The 22005-nt window shown below is 39.3% G+C and overlaps 1 protein-coding gene across 1 annotated transcript; it reads right to left on the reverse strand.

The window, feature by feature from the left end:
• Positions 1–1066: 1066 nt before the first annotated feature.
• On the reverse strand, positions 1067–21491 carry pdcd4a (programmed cell death 4a). Its single transcript, XM_032563242.1, has 11 exons — positions 21034–21491; positions 11981–12280; positions 11679–11776; positions 8864–8977; positions 8461–8682; positions 7639–7736; positions 7407–7521; positions 5700–5807; positions 2954–3064; positions 2606–2745; positions 1067–2138 (listed from the first exon to the last, which is right to left on the reverse strand). The coding sequence occupies exons 1-11, from the start codon at positions 21077–21079 to the stop codon at positions 2087–2089; spliced, it is 1404 nt and encodes a 467-aa protein (XP_032419133.1). The 5' UTR covers positions 21080–21491; the 3' UTR covers positions 1067–2086.
• Between the last annotated feature and the right edge of the window lie 514 nt (positions 21492–22005).

A 22005-nucleotide genomic window follows, 5' to 3' on the forward strand; every position in this document is an offset into this window, starting at 1 on the left:
GGTCATTATTATTCATAAAAAATAATAAAAGCAGGAACAAAAACAAGGAACATTAGAGCCCATGTTTGTCCTCTGAAATTGGATATTTAAGGACATTACCATGAAGCCTCTCCGTGTTACTAACGGAGTTAGAGACAAAAAGTGCACCATGGATTTTCTTTTTGAAACCGCTGTTGCATATTTCAAATTTTATTCCACAAACAATTAACATATACGTTTTCACTAAAACTTTTCTTTTGTTAAAACGCATAACTTCTTAATTTTCTGAAATGTTTCTTTTGTACGCTGTTTTCAGTGTCCATCACAAGACGCCCAATTTCAAAACATTTTCTATTCTTATTTTAGTCAGAAATTATTATTCTGAACTCAAGCTAAGAGCTCAAAGAGACCCGAGCAATGGCTTATTCAGTTCTTTGAAAGCTTTCATATTTTGTCAAACTCAAATTTCAATGTATCTTATTGAGAATATATGTAATAGGCCATCTTCTGTCATATCTTTACTGTCTTCTAGATGGCTGGTAGCAAACAAAACTTCTCATGTTTGTCTTCTTGTTGATCTTCCATGAACTATGTATGGACGTCACAACAGTGATTGACCATTTTTGCAACTCCTCCAGAGCCAACCTTTTCAGGATCATGACGTAGGTGTGGGCCATCTTCTTTCCATTTTCAGATGCCAGGGGTCTCAAACTCCAGTCCTCGAGGGCCGCAGTCCTGCAACTTTTAGATGTGCCTCTGCTGCACCACATCTAAATAGAATAATTAGGTCATTAGCAAGGCTCTGGAGAACTGATCTACACAAGGAGGAGGTAATTAAGCCATTTCATTCCAGTTTTGTACCTGTGGCACATCTAAAAACTTTAGGTCTGCAGCCCTCGAGAACTGGAGTTTGAGACCCCTGGTTTAAACAGAGTAAATTTTAAAGCCTAAACTACTCCCCTGTGTTATCCTTTAGCTATCTGAAACTTTCCATCAGCTTGTTTAAGTCAGAACTACCCTGTAAAATCTTGAAACTTGCTCTTGCTCACCGTAACGGTCATGAAACGAGAAGGAAAAGAAACACCAATTTGTTGCATTTTTTATTGAATGAAAGATTTCAACTCAAACATTGAGAACAACTTTGGTCAACATGTAAAACTGTTTGACAGAGGGTAGAAAAGTCTCACTGACAAACTGTATTCGAAGGTATGAAGGAGCCAGAATTAAGTTCAATGAGGTATTAAACCAATCCCAGCTTAGTTTGACAACATTTTCCTACCCTCTTTAATCTGCTTCTTCAGATTCATCTGCTGACCACAGCAGTTGTCTACATTACTTAATTGCAAGCAAGTCTTTATTCCTCTAAATAACGAATACTTGCTTTTTTTTACATAACTATCAGAACACATATGAACCCAAATAATGTTTATTTGATTTTCAGAACTGATGATTCATTTTTGCCTATTCATATGCAGTTTTCAAATAAACAGTGACCAAACACATCTTAATGCAACGGATGCTTTACAAAGTAAACACATGGTCTATGTGACCAAGATGGAAACAAAAAAGGCTCCGATTTTTTTTAAAAGAACTGAGAGAAACAAGAATAAGAATGTACAGAGAACAATTTCTTTGAAATTATTTCAGATAGTCTGTGGCAGAGGATAAGCAGGTTTAGGTCTTTGCCGCTGAGCTCCCTGACCGTACAGTATGACCTGCCCCCTCATTATTAGTGCCTGTGTGAAAAACACATGGCAAAAAGGTAGAACAAACAAAAAAAGATTTACCCCTGCCACAACTCCGGCCTAACCACCTGTTTCCCCACAGCGTTAGCTTGAATTATTCCTAACAGGTACAAAGACCGAGCAAGGAGGGTCGCAACAACCCCAGAGATACAGAATATTCTTCAAAAACTGTAATTAACGACATGAAGGGAGCCCAGCGCCCAGGCAGCTCCTCTGTTTGATGTGAATGCTGGTTTGTAAAATAACAACAGGAGAGGAACGTTCCAGGTTGGGATTCACATGGAGGCAGAAACAGAGGCTGAAGAGCGGTAGACACCCTCCCTTCATCTTCGTCCTCCTCTTCCTGCTTTTCCACATGTCGATTAGTTCTTGATCAATCCCCCGTCTCCTTCGCTTACAAAGCGCTTCCGCCCTCTGGTGAACATAATAAAATTAAACGTGTTGCACAAATTTGGAACCAAAAATATTTTGTGCTTGTTAATCATGTCCACAAAATAAAGTGCTTTACAAAGATTTGTGCAAATGCAGAAGATTTGAATTTGTGGTCGTGTTTCAAATTCAGACTTTTGCGAATAGTTTCACATTTTTCTAATATAATACTAGGCGAGAGCAGCACACCTCAGAGGTTGCTTGACTTTGCATTGTAAGAGAACATTCCCATAATGCTGTGCAAAAAAACCCCATTGAAAGTTCATGTAAACCAAACTCCATGTCATTCTTCTACTTCACCATTCAATTGAACATAAATAACAAAACGATCTAGAGCCAGACAGCAGCTTTTCTTTGTGGCTGTTTTTATTTTCCAGCAACAAGAATTGGCCTGGAATAAATATAATAAAAGGTTGTAAAAAGGTTACAAAGGTGACTGATAAAGAACTAACCTGAAAGGACAGGCGTCTCGCAGCTGTTTGGTGATGACAGACTCCTGGTAGCAGAGATCCACAAAGGCCTCCATGATGGGGTGGGCATGGGGCACATCCAGACAGATCTCATGCAGCTCGTCATACACGCGCTGGAAACCCTGCACGTATATATGAAGAACGTCAACAGGTGTTTCGGCTTAATTACTGGTCTGTGTGGATCTTTCATTAAATTACCTTATTTTGAGTTAAAAATTAATCAGTTACTAATTTATTTGATGAATATTTGTATAATTGATTCATAACGATTAATCTGATTAATCGTTTCAGCCCTAGCCTGAAAATCCAGACAAATTTTGTTTCCCTTACCCTGTTCATCTGATCCACTGTGATGAGGCCTGTTTTCCAGAAGGACTGCAGAAGTTTCATCATCATGTGACTGGCAGTGTCCCCATTTGACTCCAGCACCATCACTATAGCCTGACATGAACGACAAAGACCCACATAAGAGATAATAATAATAATAATAATAATACATTTTATTTGAAAGGCGCCTTTCTGGCACTCAAGGACACCGTACAAAGAACGAAAAATAGCAAAAACAATAAAATATAGCAATTAAAAGTAGGTAGAATAAATACACAACAATGTATCTATATAAAATCTATATGTAAATCTATGTAGAAATCTATATAAAAATCAAGCAAACCAATTGTGTCATGTTGAAAAGGCAGATCTAAAAAGGTGTGTTTTAAGTTCGGTTTTAAATTTAGGGAATGAATTTATGTTTCTAAGATGAGGTGGTAGGGAGTTCCAGAGTTGGGGGGCAGAGCGACTGAAAGCTCTGCTCCCCATGGTAGTAAGACGGACAGAGGGGACAGACAAATGGATAGAGGAGGATGATCTGAGGGAACGAGAGGGAGTGGCAATATGAATAAGATTGGAGAGATATAGTGGGGAAAGATTGTAAAGAGCCTTAAAAGTATACAGAAGAATTTTGTATTCTATGCGGAACTTGGTAGGCAGCCAATGAAGTCTTTGCAAGATAGGAGTGATGTGGTGCATGGATGGGGTTTTAGTAATGATAAATTTAGTAATAGATGAAACATGATCAGGCAGAAGGCAGCTGTGCTTTTCACCACAAGGTGGCAGAGTATCCACCTTAACAGGATGAAATTCCAACCAGGGGGTTGACAGGGACAAGGACAGAGCAATTTAATATTGGACCAGATCCTAGAGATGTGAAAGATAAGGTGTTAGGCAGGCTGCAGGTGAAGGAATACATCTGCATCAGCAAACTTTATAGTATCACTTAATACACCAACCCAATTATTATCCTCATCTTACGCTTTGTAATCGTAGAAGTAAATTCACAATGAGTGCAGCAGTAGAGCTTCTCTCGTTTGCAGATTCATTTAAAAACCATAGGACACTTGAATATTATATTTCAACTTTAACATTTGTGGTGATGCTGAAACTATAAACCGTGCACATAAAATATGTCCACAGCCTTGTTATAATGCCCGTTTTTTTTGACAATATAATGATCAGATTATGTCACGAAGTGGAGGAACATTTTCCACCTTGAGTATGACCCATAACCCGTACAAACAAACTGAAAAACAAAAAAAATGTGTTTGAATAAGTGTGCACAACTTTGAATTAATGTTTTGTTGAGACACCTTTCAGGGAGAAAAATGACGAGCCTCGGGGCAACATTCAGCAGATTGAGACAGTTTTATCCATCAAGCTGTCAGGATGCTGAATTCCCTCCCTGGTCTCCCATGTTTTCCCTCCCTGATCTCTACCCCCCATGAGCCCCATACCCTGATCCCTCTCTCTTTCTCCTCCTCAAATGAACAAAGAATATTGTATATATTTACAGCTGTTGTAAGGATTACCCACAGATTAAGTTTTTATTGCATATTTTTTATGTTCTTTTCTCTCTTTTTTTTGCATTTTGGGCCAGGGATATGAGCTGGAAAACCATTTCAGTTCTGTGCACGTCTTGTACATGTGGCAGTTTTGACATAAATTGTGTGTATTAATATGATTATTTTAGATTTTATCAGATATTTCAGTACTTTTGGGTAGGAGCCAAACTTCAAATGGGAAATGCAGGAGGACATACAATTAAAGAAAAGCAGATGGGAGCTCATCTTCACAAGTTGGGAACTAGCAGTTACTTGCATCAAATTGTCTACAATCACAGCAATAAGTTAAAGGTTTAGACAGCTGCAGTTGTGACAAGCCTGAATGAGTGAGAGTAGTATGGGATGTAAAAAAAAAAAAAAAAAAAAAAAAAAAAAAGCAAAATTAACAGCTTGGAAACATGAGCAAAAAGTGGCATCTTTCAGTCATTCGCATTACATCTACATGTCAAATAGTTGTTGGGAGAAATGCCAGAGAAAAGCCTGTTCTATCCTAACATCACACACATTAAATATGTGTGCCATCTTGCCACTGTAAACAGTGAGAAGGTAAATAAAAAATATCTCTATAGCTATCCGTCAGTTAGTACATTTTTATTAGGAGATGATTCTACTGCAATCAAAAATGTATTCATTTTAAGACTTCTCACAATTTGTTACTTATTGTAAAGTCAAACTTCGGTAGACAGAGTACACATCATGCAAGTATAGTTGTTAGTTTGTAGAAATTTGTGCTTTTTAGCTTTGTTTTGCAACGGAGACAGATCATCTGCTAAATATGAGCAGCCAGCTTTAATTAATAAAAAAAGAAAAAGAAGAAAACAGAAGTCTCCCAGTTCAGAAATGAACGTGTTGCCAGTGTGTGTGATAAAGACAAATAAATGCTTGATTTACACTTGCAGGCATTTTGAACTAATTTGAACTCGGCTTCAAGATCAGATTTACTGAAAATGAGAGAGTAACAGCCAAACACACAATGTCCTTGGCAAAAAAACAGGAATCCTATTAAAAGCAGAGATTCATAAGTACAGCTCTGTCTTCGGCTTACTTGACAAGACATAAGCAAGGAAGAAAAAAAAAACACTTTCTAAAGGTTTTGACCCACACATCTCCGCTTGAAACGTGTTGTAATAAACTGGTGAAGAACAAATAAACACCAGAAACAGGCAAGACTGACTGAATACCTCATAGACCAGCTCATGATGGAAGTGAGGGACTTCCAGGTCCCGCAGACAGTGCTCTGCCTCAGACACGTCCCCGGATATCAGGTACTCTTTGAGAAGAAGGTTCATCTGCAGCAAACACAAATGAGGACATCAGTCAGATTTGATGTTGCTTGGACAACTAAGTCGTTGCAGGGAACGAGGGAACCAGGGAACAAATCTAATGCATCAACTGGAGTTGAACAAGATGTCAGACTCACTGAATTATATTTTTGAAGGGTAAGAAGACATTTAACAACAGATGATTGAAATTGGGACGAAAATGATCCCAAACACAAATAAAAACTGATTTTGGGATTTACAAGCATGCTCACAATATGCTGGAACAACCCCAACTTCAACCCAATTGCACATTTTTTCACTATGCTTAAAAGTCAGATCATACCAAAATACTTCATTTGAATCCTTTTATGCAGGAATTAGCCTCTAGTTAGGATGTAAGAAAAGTGTCATCTCTGCAAGATGCTTCTAGACATCTGAGTTATAACAATGCTTCCAAGTCATACAGATGGAAATCTGAATATTTGAGTTCCAAAAATTAAAGAAACTCATGCGGGTGGTTTAAAGGAAAAGATCATAAAATATCATTGAAAAGCTACAGTAAGTTCCAGTTGAGCCCAATCATAGTGAGATTTCAGACATTAGCATCTTATATCAAACGTGATCCTTTATTATATCCCACATTTTATTGTTTCAGAGGGATCAATGCACGTTATGGTGTTGCTTGGGAAAGAGGATGCAAGCAAAATGGGAGACGTCCATCAATAATTTGCTGAAAAGTCAGCAGCACTGTGTAGTGGGATGTAAAAGTGTGAGACTATTTACTCCTCTGGGGAGATTTTAATTGGGTGTTCTCACATTACCAGATAATCTGGGCCAATAATATTGACACCAAAGACACCAATCGTTGATGGGAATGATGAATGAATGTGGAGAGAGAAAGTTCAACAGCTAATTTAATAGGGAAATAATCCATGTTTCCCACTTTTTACAGCAAATCTGCCACTGATATACATACTAGAAAACCAACATCTGATTTCATTGCTTTCCAATTAAATAATAAATTCATTTCAACAGATTTTGAGATAGCGCTGGAAAGGTTAATTCAAACAAAATGTCCTAAAGCTCCTGAGTGTCAGTCGTCTGTACCTACACTCATCTCAGCCAGAAAATCAAAACTGCACAGGGCAGTTCCAAGGTCTGAAGGCCTCACAATACTCTGACAGCACAACCTGACACAACATTGCTTCATTTCAGAACACAAGCTCTTGTGAATGTTGTGCAACAATGTGACCGGCCATCACTTCAAATCACCCGAAAAGCCCTGATGATGGAGTGGTAACTGTAATCAAAACAAAGCTGCGGCACACAAACAGAAGGTGTGTTGGCCTCTCCTGTGTCCTTGTTTTTAACGTGGACGCTCCCGAGAGGACAAAACGCTCTGCTGACACAGCAGTCCAGCAGAGCACTGCCCTGCGGATCTCTACCCAGCATGCATTTCTGGCTTCTGTTTATGTTACATAACAACAACAAAGATCCCTACATGGTCAATACAAACACTTTGTGCCCCAGTGTTAGACACTGCTTAATAAATCACTGAATCATAATTAATTTTAAATGACTTTTTATTTAAAAGCGAAATTCTCTCATTGCTTAGTTTTTGCTCACCTTTTTGACAAGATGTTTAACGGGTCTCAGACCTCCACCAACACCCCACACATTATCAAGACCAATCATCCCTTTTTTCATGGACAGCAGCACTGCAGCACGATCTAAAGTCACTCTGCACAAGGAGAAAAGAAAAAGTACCCACCATGTCTATAGTGCTATTTATTAAAATAGTAAACACTGACATTTCTGGAAATCCACAATAAAGTTAACGCAACTTATGCTGGCGTACCTAGCGTGCTCACAGTCCACTTTCCCTTTGTAGCTATCCAGGAAGTTCATGGGAAGGACGTGATCGGCTATGCCTCGGGCTATGAACTGGCCTAACATCTGAAAGAAACAAGAGGAAACAACAACAATCTTTTTACTTAAGCAGACGTAAGAAAGTATTTCAACATTTTTGTTAGCAATGTTTGTTTGATGTGTAGCTTCTTTATAGATTATAGTCAAAGTCAAAAATATAAAATAATGTGCAAATTTTGCAATTTTGAAAAAATTTGAATTTTAGAGCCCATTAAATTGAGACAAAAGAAAAAAATCCACATTTAACTTGTTCACAGTGTAAAGTGTTTGAAACCAATACCTACTCTAGGTGAATTATGTATTATGTAGATGAACAGTGAAGACTACCTCTATGTAATGAGATATACAGTATATTCACATACCGTCCAAAAGGCACTGCAGAAAAGCATTTTATTCTTAAAAACAAATAAGCTAATTGCAATCTAAAAAACTACATAATTCTTGTTCGAAATTTTTGATCAGTTAATGCTGTCTTTAATCACTTTCAGTTGATCGTGGCTTAAAACTCGACCAAACTGGCAATGTTATACGGTAGAAAGACCATCTGCAGTAACCCAGCTGATGCAGAACAACCAGCCTACAACATGGAATTGAGGGGAAAAAAACACTAATGAAAATGGGCTGTGTTCATCTTTAATCTTTTAAGTGTCTTAAGCCCTGCTTTGCCTCTCCTCCCTTCTAAGCAAACGATACCAAGATCAGATCCAGAGCTCTGGTTGACACCGTTTCTCTCTCAGGGTGTCAGGCCTACCTGAGGGGCCTCTGGCGTGTCCAGAATGAGGTCTGGCAGTTCTTTCAGCATCTTATCGAAAGCGTGGGCCATCTCACCCTGCGTGAGCATCTTCCCCGACAGATCGGACAGCAGGCGGGAAGTCAGCTCCCTGTGACTGGCCTTGCCTTCCAGGGACAGGGACACAGCCACGGAGGTAAACTCGTACTTATGTTGGCCCAGGTTGAGCTCCTTCAGCAACACCTGGAAGCACAACAAGGTTGAACACAAGTCAGGATCTGTCACTCTATTAACAAAGTATGCTGTCTATTCGCCACTATCATTAATGTTTCTTAACATTTACACTCACTACAGCAACACATTTCTGCCTGATCAATGTATGCATAGAAAAACAAAAAGGAAATGTACAGTTTTAATCGTTTACCTCAACCTCTTTTGTGTCTCCGTGTTCAAAGTACTCCAATACGATCGGGTTTACCATTTTTTCTAGTTCCTTCTCTTCTACCTCTGGCACAACCGTTTCATAAACAGTGTCGCCCTGTGGCAAAAACACATTCACACAATGAGTCAGAAATGCCCCCAAATTGTACACGAAGTACACAAACTGCTTTTATAATTACAGTCCACAACAAAAGCATTCACAAGCCTAAAGCTTTTTCACATTTTGCCATGTTTTACAAGTAAAGATAAATAAAACCTTAATAAAACAATTTGTTTAGAGAAAAACTAACACTGCACATCGCACAGTGACGTGAAGCTAAACATGGTGGTGGCAGCATCATGCCCTGGGGATACGGTTCTTCAGCAGACACAGAGAGGCTACTCAGACTTGATGGAACGATGAATTAGCATTACATAAAGGGAAGTTCTGGAAGAGATCCTCTTAGTGGCAGCAGAAGACCTGAACCACCATTCTATAGGTTCACCTCTGGAATGGCCTAGTCAAAGTCCAGATCTAAATCTTGAGAATCGGTGAAAATGGCTTCTTGCAGATGATCTCAATCAAATCTGAGCTTGAGCTATTTCATTTAGATCAAAGAGCTAAACACAAAAAAAAATCCTGAAAAAAAAACTTGGTAGAGACTGGAGCAGACATTCACTTTCCAGGAGCAAAACAACCATAAACATGCGACCAGAGCTACAATGGAATAGTTGATGTCAGGGTCTAATGCAATGACGAACCTGGGGAAAGTCCTGAAAATAAACATAAGATGTTAGATGTGCCACATTGGTAGAGAGAGTTTTATTTGTAAGCCTCAGTGTTAGTGAGAGGTGGTTCTACAAAGGTCTGGCTCAGGGTTGGTGTGAGACTGAATTAGCACACCTTTCAGATTTTCATTAGTAGTAAAACCAAATGAAGTCTGGGGTTGCAATGTGATAAAATGCGCAAAAGTTCAAGGTGTGTAAAGACTTTTGCAGGGCACATTTATTTTTTTTTTATTATAAGACTCTAAGAGTTTCCAAATAAGTCATTTTTTCCCCACACTTTGACATTTTCCCAAGCACACGATGACCCTGTAGGGTTCAGAAATCCTTGATCTACTCCGCAGTCAGACTCAAAGGCCACACTGACTGCTCGTGTCCCCATTTATTTTTCAGTACCATTCCGTCCCTGCTCCCTTTCAACATATTTGAACTGACTTTGCGCACCAGTCAAGGCCAAATCAAACCAGCTTCTCTGAGCCAATTCCAAAAACCGTTATCAGGATCTTTTTTTTTCTTTCTTTCTTTTATGAAACAGACAGAAGCCGAGTTCCCAGGCAGTAATGCAGTTGTGTGATCAAAGCCGGGAGACAAACAAGCCAGTCCATCAGCATCACATCCCGCATTCACATGATAACCGGGGTTAAAGATTGAAAACAGCGTTGATTGTGATGGGACAGGGCCATCTGGATTAAACAATCGAGCGAGACGGCGTGTTGTTAATGAGCTTTGGCCAAATCACATGCAGTGTTATGTCTCTTCTCTGCCAGGATAGTCACATATACAAACTATGACTGCAGCCAGATCTCTAGTTTTCTTACAAGACAAAAAATAAAATAAAATATGTGCAGTAATTATTTTGTGCAGGTGCAGGAGGAGGTCCACAACAAACTGCTACTGCTGCTGTTCAGACATGGGAATGATTGTTGATGTGCTAGTGGTCTTTTTTTATACTACTTCACTAACAATGTCATTACTTTATAAGAAAATAAATTTATATACAGTACAGACCAAAAGTTTGGACACACCTTTTAATTCAATGAGTTTCCTTTATTTTCATGAGTATTGACATTGTAGATTCACACTGAAGGCATCAAAACTATGAATAACACATGTGGAAATATGCACTAAACAAAAAAGTGTAAAACAACTGAAAATACCCCTTATATTCTAGTTTCTTCAAAGTAGCAACCTTTTGCTGTGATTACTGCTTTGCACACACTCTGCATTTTCTTGATGAGCTTCAAGAGGTAGTCACCTGAAATGGTTTTCACTTCATAGGTGTGCCCTGTCAGGTTAATAAGTGGGATTTCTTGCCTTATAAATAGTCATGAAAATAAAGAAAACCCATTGAATTAGAAAGGTGTGTCCAAACTTTTGGTCTGTACTGTATATATATATATTTTTTCCAATGACCTGTATGTGTTTGTGAATCTGGCATTTGTGAATGAGACTAGCAATGGGTAATCTATTATCTGTTAGTTTTAATTATGTTTGAATATGAACACATATCTTGTTTCCTGGGAAAATACAGTAACAGGAACAAAGTTATCTGAATGTCCTAGAAGTATGAAAATCAATTTATGCCAACAATTTCTGTTTCATTTTTACTCCAAAACTTATACTGCTGAGGAAATAGTATAATTTTTTTATTGTGAATAGGAGACAAAGAAATAAGCAGCTCTGCTGGCTTTAAGCAAAGAGATCAGGGATGTCACAATGGGAATGTTGGTATGTTCTTTATATCAGTATTAGAAAAAGGTGCCCTTGTTTTGCTCAGGGTTCTCTGGTTAACAACAAAGCTAGTGAGAACATACTGAGTTCAAAGATGCTTCAACAAATTTAATATCATAAACTTATGATGCTCATTGAGACATATGATGTACTGTATGTCTCAATGGAAATGGAGAAGTTGAAAGATCCTCTAATGAAATCGACGAAAATGAATTTGTGGAGATGACAAGGTAAATGTTCCATGTCTGGATAAACAAATGACCCGAGAGAGGAAAGAGACATCCCCATAGGGACCCACTGACCTGAGCAGCTTCATCATAGTTGGGGTCCCGAACATCCGGCTCTTCAGCTTCATAAACCATCCCAGGAGCACCCCAAACTCCTTTTCCGCCTGCCCCACCTGAACACAGCAAAAATAAAAAATAAAAGAAGTTCTAAAACATAACGTGGGATTTATCCAGTAATTTGCACAGTTAATGAAAGGAAGTCATAATAATTTCAGTTAAATTTTTTCGAGCTGCATGAAGAAAACTAACTTTGAATTTGATCCAAAAACATCTCCATATGTGAAGCTGATAGTAATCAGATCAACAATCATATCTACCTTTCTTTGGCAAGCCTCTGCCTTTGCCTGTCCTCGACTTGCGGTCGTTGTTGTGAACTTTGCCCTTCACGGCGTGCGGGTCGCCTCCTGGCGTCTCGCCTGACTCTGAGACGGACTCGCTTGTCGAGTTGCGGGATGAGGACCTGCGCAGGCGACGCTTGGCTTTGGCTTTGAGGCGAGCCTCATGGAGTGCTTTCTCTTGGGGCGTCCAGTTGCCATTGACCTCCGCCTCGTCCAGTCCATCATCGTCATCACTGTAAGGACAGCTGGCCTCGGGCTGGTGATCCAAAGTAACCGCCCCTGTGGTTAGAAACCAGGAATTTTACATGTTTTATCAAAAGAAGACATGCACAGACTAAGCCACAATTTTGTGGTAGAAAAAGTAATTTATAAGTATCTAACTGGTCATCTGTCAGGGCTCCACATTATTAGAACATCTTGCACTAATGATAATAACAGCAGATATTGCCAGGACAATATTAGTTGACAATGAAACATATGCCTATTTTCTTCTTTCTTCTCTTCCTCATCTGTGTTCGTTCACTCTATGATTGAAGCACATAGTATTTTGGCAACATCATTTGAGCATTCACTGACATGAATCTTTAACTGAGTAACTATTACCTTAGCATAAAAAATACAAGTTCATAAGATGTGAAAAACGTTATCCAACAATCATATTACTCCAAACAGTCCTTTGCCATATAAAAGTTGCACATACTGATATTGCAATTGCAACAGATCAACCTGAATTTTTTAAATTAAAATTCAAACAACTCTGATCAGCAGCCAACATTTCTGAGCAGTCCAAATAAACAGTGAAGAACATTCTCCAAACTCTCTTGATATTTCAAGCTTATTTGTGTTTGCAAAGAGACTCAGATTTGTGTTGTTGGCTATATAACTGCAAAATCATAGTAAGACTATATGAAAAAAACATATTTCATTGCTTTCACTCTGATTTATCCCAACTGCTGGTCTGGCCTTCCCAAGCTCCACATTCTTTCAGACACCACTGCTCTTGACCTTTGTGTAGAGCTGTGTATGCAAAAGGGGTTGGTGTTGCTTGGTGTGCAAACAGTAACTGAACCTAACCACAAAAAAAAAAACGTACAACGATTGAAGACGCCTTTTCTGTATCCCTGAAACCTGCTTTTTTCATTTGCAAGCTCAGGTTCGCAACACGGCCGCACAACTCTTTTCACTTCTGCTAAAAGCTGAGGTTTGTTTTGGTTTTGTTGTGCGTAATATGCTAACATAAGCTTTTTCTGAAAGGAACTGTTCTTACTGCAGTGTGATTTTAGGTATGCTTGCATGATGAAACTATGGTCACTTATAAAAATCAGCTCCCTAAAATAGCCTTTTCTGGAGGTAATGTTGTTGAATGTAAACTTGAAGTAGCACCAAAATAGGTTCCTGAATGCTGTTTCTCCCCACAATTTAGAGAGAATAGAATGATATCAAGAATTTAGCAAATGCTGCAAGCTAAAACACGTGGTCGAGAAAACTCACCCCTACCTTCCTACATATACAGAGATACATTGGGTCAAGTTAACATGCTACTACTCTTGTGTGGATGAAATCCTATATTTAGTCAGGTTAAAGTGTGTAGAACAGCACAGAGAGAGAAGAGGAGAGGAGCACAGCTGCAGCGGTGGCAGGCAGGGAGAGAGAGGGAGAAGCAAGCACATGCTGGAGAAATGCTGACGCCAGTTTTTTTTTTTAAACAGTGGACCTGACTACATATGGTATGGGTGGATGCAAGTTTGATCACATGGCATGAAAAGCAGCAATGAGGCAACACAGGAACAAGATGTAATTAAAACCTAAATCCCTCAAATAGCAGATTGCAGAGCCTGTAAAGGCACACAGAGGTAAACTGAAAATTTTAAAGGAGCCTCTGTCCTCCGAATGGTTCTCCCTTTGGTCTGCTGCACAATAGAGCTGACCAGTTTCAGGAAAACAAAATCCTAAGAAACCAACAAATACCTAACGTCCTTGGACCAATCATTTTTCTTTTCCATGACAGCTTGAATATGCAGTGCAGGCCTTAGACATCAGTATCTAAAGCATTCATTGCACTTGCATGTTTTCATAATTTTCACACTGTGCATCGCGCATTTTGATAACAGAACAATGCATCTTCAATAACAGTGCAGACCTACCATACAACTTAAGGGAGATTAGTGTCATAGTAGCAGGGCATGATTAAACAATTAGTATTTCGGAACAAAAAATTACACTGCCTTGCAAAAGTATTGTTACCCCCCACAAACTTGGTAACTCTGGGTTAGTTGCAGAAATCCACAGCTCCAGAAGAACCTTTTGTTAATCTATAATCTAGTCTTTATACAACTGTGACAAAAAGAAAACCGCTGGTGAAAGATGTCCTGGAGTTTGTGCTGATCTTGAAAAAATGCTACATGTAATGGAAGTACTACACACCATGTGGTGGCAACATTGTACTGTGAGAATGCTTTTCTTTAGCGAGAACAGGAAAGCTGGTTGGGAGTTGATACACAGATGGAAAGACCAAAAAAAAAAAAAAAGGACAACAGAACCAAAACCGCAATTGGAATAGTTTAAGTCAAAGCATATTCAAGTGTTTATGGTCCAGTCGTGCTGTCTTCTCTCTTTCATTTCATAATTATGAATACTGTCTGTTGGTCTATCATGTAAAATTCCAATAAAATACACTGAAGTTTGGAGTTTTAATGCAAATAAACATGATCAATTTTAAAGCATGAATACTTCCAGAAAGCACTGTGAACCTCTAATCAAAGTGGTACAATTCTTAAAACATTGTGTGCTCTATGGAGTGAAACACTGAAACTTCTTACTATCAATTTTTATTTTTATAAAATAGTAGGAGTATCTTAATATTCTTATTGAAACAGCTATGTTAAATTAAGAAGCACAAGAGGAGGTAAAAACACTGCAGATTTCAGTTGAGTCAGCAATCTAAATCTAACTTAACCTGCTCCAATACAAGCACACAGCCACACCCATGGCCTTCAGAAATCTGTAAACAGCCGTCCATGTGTCATCTCTTCCTTCGGCACCTCCTCCTCCTTCCCTAATGTAGGCTACAGGTCCGAGCAAGGTCATAAATTAGGAACTAACCAATGGCTGCAGGCCAAACCACTTCTGCAGCCAACTGGAAGGGAGCACCCAGCAAAATAGGAGCTTGTAGGAAAACTCAAATCCGTTTGCCAAGGCGGGCCTTGCAAAACAAGCAGAACAACACTGCCCCCGAACACAGCGAGGACAATGTTGCTCTGTGATAACAGAGCTCGACCGTAACTGCTGAGAGTTGCACAACACAACGGCAGCTCTGAGTGTCGCCGACAGTTGGCTGAAACTGCAGCAGCGAGTAGCGATGGACGTCACCAAGCGTGCTCCAAAACTGGAATAATGATCCTCAAAAACATATTTGCATTTAATCAGCTTACAATCTGTACCAAAGGTGCAGGACAAAGAAATTAAGTCTCTGCAAAGGCTTGTGGGAAGACTCCACAGCCTGTAAACCTGCTAAAGTGTTTGGATGTAGGCGTGCATGGAGTAGGAGTGTTTATGAATCAGAAGGGAGTCAGTGGGGCAGAAGTTTCACATGACTCGCATAGGGACAGTATTTAATGCTCTAAATATACATACGGGCTGTTTATAGATTTCTTCTGCTCAAAAAAAAATGTTTTACCATACAAGCAGCAAAACTGGTAGCACAAAAAAAGGATGTTAGATTTATGTTAGAAGAGCAAATTTACATCTATGCAAGTGAAATCTAAGTTCAAAATGTTTACGAACACAAACAATTAGAGTCAAGAACCAAACAGTGTAGCTGAAAGAGACACACGTTAGCTTAATAAACATTATTATTCCTGTATGGCCTTTAAACACATGTCTGAAGGTGACTTATAAAGTTATTTAAACTTCTGATGCAATAGCAAAAGCTAATGTGCAAAATGTATTAATTTAGGAGTATATTTTTACATGAGGAAAGCAACAAAATCACTCATCGGATTCTCCAAGTTTCAATATGTCTTTAAGAAGGACTTAAAATGTGAAGGTAAATTTAACTATTTGAGCTCATCTGGGACATTATTTCTCAGAACCGGTGAGCTGACTGAAAAACCTTCATCACTTTTGTTCATTTTTGTATGGTCAAAAACTTTTGCTGTTATGGTTGTTCTTAGTTGTACAATGTTAGGAGGTCAGAAGCACAAATGCAGAATGGGCCTTAAAAGTTATTAGTACACAAAGACTGGTGTTTACAGTTAGCCATGCTTGTCACTACTATAGTAAACTGTCAACTTCTAATCATTTTTGTCTTTTTCTTTCTAGAACTAAATCTCCGATTCCCACAAACAAAGTGGAATACAGAAACAAATTTAAGAAGCTTAATAATGAGGAATAAACTGAACTGGGTTATAAATCTCAGAGGACTGCATCTGTACTGTTCATAGGTTCAAGGTCATTTTCCTTACATCTTAAAATCTTATTTTTTTTCATGTATTTGATGGAAAATAATTAAAAAGAGACAGAAAACAGCTAAATTAAAAGAATAGTACTACAGTATTTGCACATACCAGTACTACAGTATCTCTGTTTGCACTTGCTGATTTTTCCAAGGGAAGAGTGAGGAGAAAAATTCAACTGTTTGATTAAACTTGTGGATTTTATTATTTGTAAGAGCCAGTTGGACAGTGGGATATAACGTTACCATTAGGCATGATACTGAAGACTAAAACTACAACAACAACAAAAAAAAAGCAGAACCTATGAGTCTGTGCTGAGATAAAGGAATAAGGCATAGCAGCCTCTCTGCTTTATCTATAAGACATTGGAGGAAGGGTGTGGATGTGCTTTGGGGTTTAACTGTCAGGCTTTTATGAAAGGGAGCCAGAATGAAAACCTTTCCCCTAAATACAGGTTTGTTAGAAACAGTCAAATCTTGTGTTAACAGAGGGAAAGACCACACAAGCTACCAGTCAAGAAATGTTTTCTTTTACTGTCAAAACTTGCAACTTTATTTCAAGAAATTTATCAAGTCAGCTTCTGGGGTGACTTTGTCTGACAAGACAGATCCACAAAAAAAGAAACTGCATGTAAATGATTAGGGAAGAACAGATGAACTGGGTACAGGCCTGGTTTAGTCAGCAACTTCCCCAAGCAGATTGAGATATGACAGGGGACGGGTGGGCTTTGCCATCCTTATACCTGAGGGACTAAATGGATTCAGACAGCGTGAGCAAACATGTCATTAATGCATGAGTGGACCAAAGGTTGACAGGCGGGGCGGGGGGGGAGGGTGTTCCAACCAGGATGCTCATAGAATGTACTCAATGAGTAATCGGACTTGACATCTATAGAGTTTCTTCCAAGATGGAAGGAAGGAATTACATCAATGTTCACACAAATGGGGGTTTGTATATTATAGTTAAACATCCAGCTGAAAAGTCAGCAAGTGTCCAACATTAGGAGCAGAAGACGCAGGCTAATAGTAGGACTCTAGAATAAAAATATATGATTTCTGAAACACAAAAAGATTAAACTGAGTAAAACTATCTGGTATTGAGTTTTACCAAACACGTTGTATTAGAATCTGCAGGATGGATAAGGCGAAGAACAGGCCTGCAAAAGCAGAGAGGTGTGTGCTTGAATAATGCAAGATAATAGAAAAGCCAAAGAAAAGTATTATTGTCTCTGTCTTCACTTTTGTGGAACCTCGTAATTAAAGCCACACGGTCTGGTGAAAACATTCCTTAGGGAGCAAGAAAATGATTTCCAAAAAGGACCTGCAGCATTTGCTGCCACACCCATCATTGCTGCTGAATGACTGACATGTAGAGAGATTTCTGATGAGCCTCATTTTACCACGTCTGCACACTGAAGTCTATGTTATTGAATATCTTTCCAGCAACATTAGTGGGAGGAAAAAAGAAAACCAAAAAAAAAAATCAATCACATTGCTCTGGAGCCAGATTTTGTTTGCATAATGGGTGTCTGTCCTGCGTGCATCACTGGTTTTGCATTTTGTCCAAAACTGAATGCGCTAGTGCAGTGCTTATATTTAATGTAACTATTTAATTAAGGCAAAGCTTACAAAGAAACCAATCAAAGAGGAAGCAGCCATGGAAACGGATTCAGATCAATTTAAGTTCTGGAGCCAGTCGTTGCCCTCTGCAGAGTTTTGTTCAGCCTTTCCATCTACAGCAACATCTATCATGAATTGGTGTCTGGAGAATCAAATGAGTAAGGCTGAAACTCTGTATTAAAAATTATCTTCTGGCATTACTATTCCCAGAAAATGCGATAAAATCACTTGAGAATAAAAAAAAATTAAAAAAAGCATTTTCCTTGCCCCTCTCTTTTTTTCAATGGTCGCTTCAATGCTCTGTGTGAACTTTATCGTATACATTGCAAAATGTGTGTCATATTGGAATTTCCAACAGACTGAATATCTTATTAATGACATGCAAGGTTTGAATTCATGATGCTTGGGATATAATTTCTCCTCATTTACTGCATTCATTATGCTCACATGCAGGGGTACTATTGCACAAAGCGATGCTGTTTTGATGACATCCTGACGATACATGGTGCAGCTCCCAGCTCAGACTCTTGCTCTCACTACTATTCAGGGTATTCTTCATAGTAATTGCATTCCTTAGAAGAAAATTTCACCGACTAGCTGAAAAGGCTTCAGGATATAAGTTCAATTGCACTCACATTTTAATTGCATCGACATCAAATAGTTGATGCTTCAAAATGTCTGCTGGTAACTGCATTTTTGCTCAAGTTTATCATACAAAAAGTCTCGTTCAGCCACATGTGTAATCACATTACTTTGGGTGCTGATACAACGCCATCATTCTGACTTTCATTGGTACGTGAGTGTTCAAAAAAATGTCATAACAGTAACCACTATATGTGATATTAAAACCATTATATCATAACAAGAGTCTTTAAGGTCTGCTTAGTTTGACCCACTGCTGGGTGAACTGAATGTCTATGCTGACCCATATTGTACAAAGGAGCAGCCAGCTGACGTCCAGCCACAGACAATGGACTATTAGACAGCATGTCAACAACAACAGAGAGTGCTTCATCGACTGAATCTGGCCGAAGAGAACATTCGAGTTCAGACATCATCATTTCATCATCCTCAGGTGAGCGCCTTGCAAAAAAAGTGTTCATAGCACTTGAGATTTTGTCACGTTAAAGCAATAAGTTTCAAAGTATTTTACTTGGGTTTTATGTGATGACCAACACAAAGTAGTGCAGAGTTGAGAAACAATTTCCAACATTTTTTTATTAATCAAAATCTGAAAATAGCAGGCTACATCTGATTTGGTCTCGTTCATTTGGATAAACTAAGAATACTCAGTGCAAACGATAACTCTCAGAAGTCACCTAGTACAGTAAACAGGGTCTACCTGTGCAACTGAATCTTAGTGAACATACTCTTAGCTCTTTCACAAAACATTTCCCACAAAAATGAGCCTCCTCTCGCCATTCCTAAATCACAACTGGATACAGAATTGAAATCAGCGTCACAAGTCTTCCCACACTGTTCTTTTGAGAACAATAATAGTAGATGAATTCAGCGCAGCGATCCTCCCGTTGGCCAAGCAAATATTTCAAATCCAGCTGCTTTCCTCTACCTAGAGTATGATGCCGCCACCACCACGTTTCATAACAGGGAATGATGCCAGCTTTACAACACCTGCGAGCTAAAAACTTTAATTTTGTTCACGGCATCTTCTTCTACACCTAGGTGGTTGGCAAAAACAAAACTAAAAAACAGAGGGAAATTTGTGGCTTTCTTCTAATAATAATAACTGGTTCCTGACATGTGACTAATGGCTTTTATGTAAACAGATTCATTCACCTGAGCTGTGACTCGCTGCAAGTCCTCCAGAGTTACTATGAGCTGCTGATAATTTCTCTCCTCGCCTGGCCTTTGCTGGTTGCACGTGATTATAAGCAGAGGCATCACAGAAAAGGGAAGCTGAATACAACTACGTGCCACACTTTTCAGATTTTTATTTGTAAAATATTTTGAAAACCATGTATCTCATGCTGATACTTTTACATCTAACTTTACAAGTGACAGCCCCAGCATATACGTTTCATTATGCAACGTTTAAATACACAGCATCACAGATTATGTAAGCCTTCTCCTGGTGCCTCTTGTTGTGGGATATACGTGCTGACGTAATTTCTTGGCATAAATAGAGGGAGCATGGAGCCACTGTATGTGGAGCTCTATTATTAACAAGGAAGAAAATATATTAAAACCGTATTGTTGTTGTGCAAGCATTTCTGAGGATATTATGAAGATCGTTTATTTATTTATTGCATTTCAAATGAATTATTTTAGATGGTATTTTGATTGAGTCTCCCCAAATAAAAAAAAATTATATATATATATATCAATGTTGTGGATCAAAGCAACATAAATCTGAAGTACGTTAATGAATGCAATAGAAGTGCACGAAAATACAAGTAAACGGTCTCCGTGTGCGCCTTGATGATTCTTGCAAATAAAGCCTACATCGGGAAAGACCGCGACTGGTTCTGCTGCCTCTCGTCGTGCGTGGAATCGTTACTACACGTTAAAATGGAAACGCAAAGATCTGAGTGTGCAATCTCGAGTGCAAAGCGGAAGTGGCCTCGTCCAATCAAAAACCGTGGCAGGATTAAATGCAAGACGAGTCAAACAACACAGTTGCCACGAATAAAAGAAACTCGTCGAAGCAAAACAGCATTGGCTTGAGTGCAATAAAAGCACTACATCTGCTCTAAAGTGCAGCGCGTCCCACACGTACGCGGTGCGTCGCTGTGTGTGTATGCGTGTGTGTTTTCAACAAGGGCACATGGTGGAGCATGGCTGGCGCTGCAGCCCATCCCATGCACGGACACAATGCATCGTGGAAAGCACGTCTGAAGGCCCCGTCTTGCAGTTTTAAACGCCACCTCGCCTGTGATTTTTAGGTTTTCATCCCACGCGTAGTCCGCCACAAAACGTGAGGCTGAGATCACGTACTCACCGTCGGCTTGAGGTGCGGAGGACCACGCATCCACTTGGGTCGCCATGGCGCTCTTCAAGTGCTCGGTTAAAAACCCACCTCACAGTCACGGTGCTGGGCTGCAATCAGTGGCAGGAGATCCCCCTCCCCGGAACAAAGCTGCGCTAGTTTGTTCAAGGGTTGTCCGCACAGATTGAGATACGTGGAGAAAAACTGGAATGACTAAAATGCTTTCCTCTTTTCGTTCGTGGTGCACCGTCCCTGACTAAGAGCTCCAAAGGGGTAAATAAAAAAAAAAAAAAAGATGACATAGAGTGTCGAAATGCTACGCAGTGAAGGAGCGAAGTGTCAGTGGCTAAGACGGAAAAAATAAAGTCGTCGGGGAAGTAGAGCTGGCTTGTTGGTCGGATTGGATTTCAGCAAACCGCCTGCAAGATAAACAAAGTCTGTTTTTAACTTTACAGGAGCGTTCAGAGGAAGAGTCACGTGGAAAAATACACGGATGGGGAGTGGTCAGCGGAGGGGGTGGGTGCTGGTCCGGCCCGACCAATCACAGAGCAGAGGCATAATGCAGAAGCAAAACAGGAGTTAAAATGGTCTTGAATAATTACTGAGGCCATGTTAGTCCACTTATGTATTTTATTTTTTAGTGATAAAATGTAAGGCTACTTAGCTGCAGCTATTAGTTGCTGCTACATAATTATTTTTTTACTGCAAACTAAATCTAGCTTAATACAGATATAGAATGATGCTTGGAACCAGAGCTGGGTAGTAACTAGTGACATTTAGGCTATTCAATTGCGTTTACTTTTCTTACCACTGTCGATCACGCTTAAGTACATGCTGCCAAATGTGCAGAGAAACAACTTACCATTCCAGGAAAACTGTTTATCTGCCTTTATTGGTGGCATGAATGCTCATGCTAACTAGCCTGAGCATTCATGGCAGGCTATGCTTACGGGAAAAACTGTCTGCAACAAGAAGACTTTTTCA

This window comes from Xiphophorus hellerii, chromosome 5 (genome assembly GCF_003331165.1).
Source record: "Xiphophorus hellerii strain 12219 chromosome 5, Xiphophorus_hellerii-4.1, whole genome shotgun sequence".
Classification (NCBI taxonomy): Eukaryota; Metazoa; Chordata; class Actinopteri; order Cyprinodontiformes; family Poeciliidae; genus Xiphophorus; species Xiphophorus hellerii.

Bases quoted from the DNA above. Each gene is read 5' to 3' on its own strand.
- pdcd4a (XM_032563242.1), bottom strand. From the start codon at position 21,079: ATGGCGACCCAAGTGGATGCGTGGTCCTCCGCACCTCAAGCCGACG. The intron at 8,978-11,678 runs GTCAGTGGGTCC...TTTTTGCCACAG, and splicing joins ACTATGATGAAGCTGCTCAG to GGCGACACTGTTTATGAAAC. The intron at 2,746-2,953 runs GTAAGGGAAACA...ATATACGTGCAG, and splicing joins CAGTGGATCAGATGAACAGG to GGTTTCCAGCGCGTGTATGA.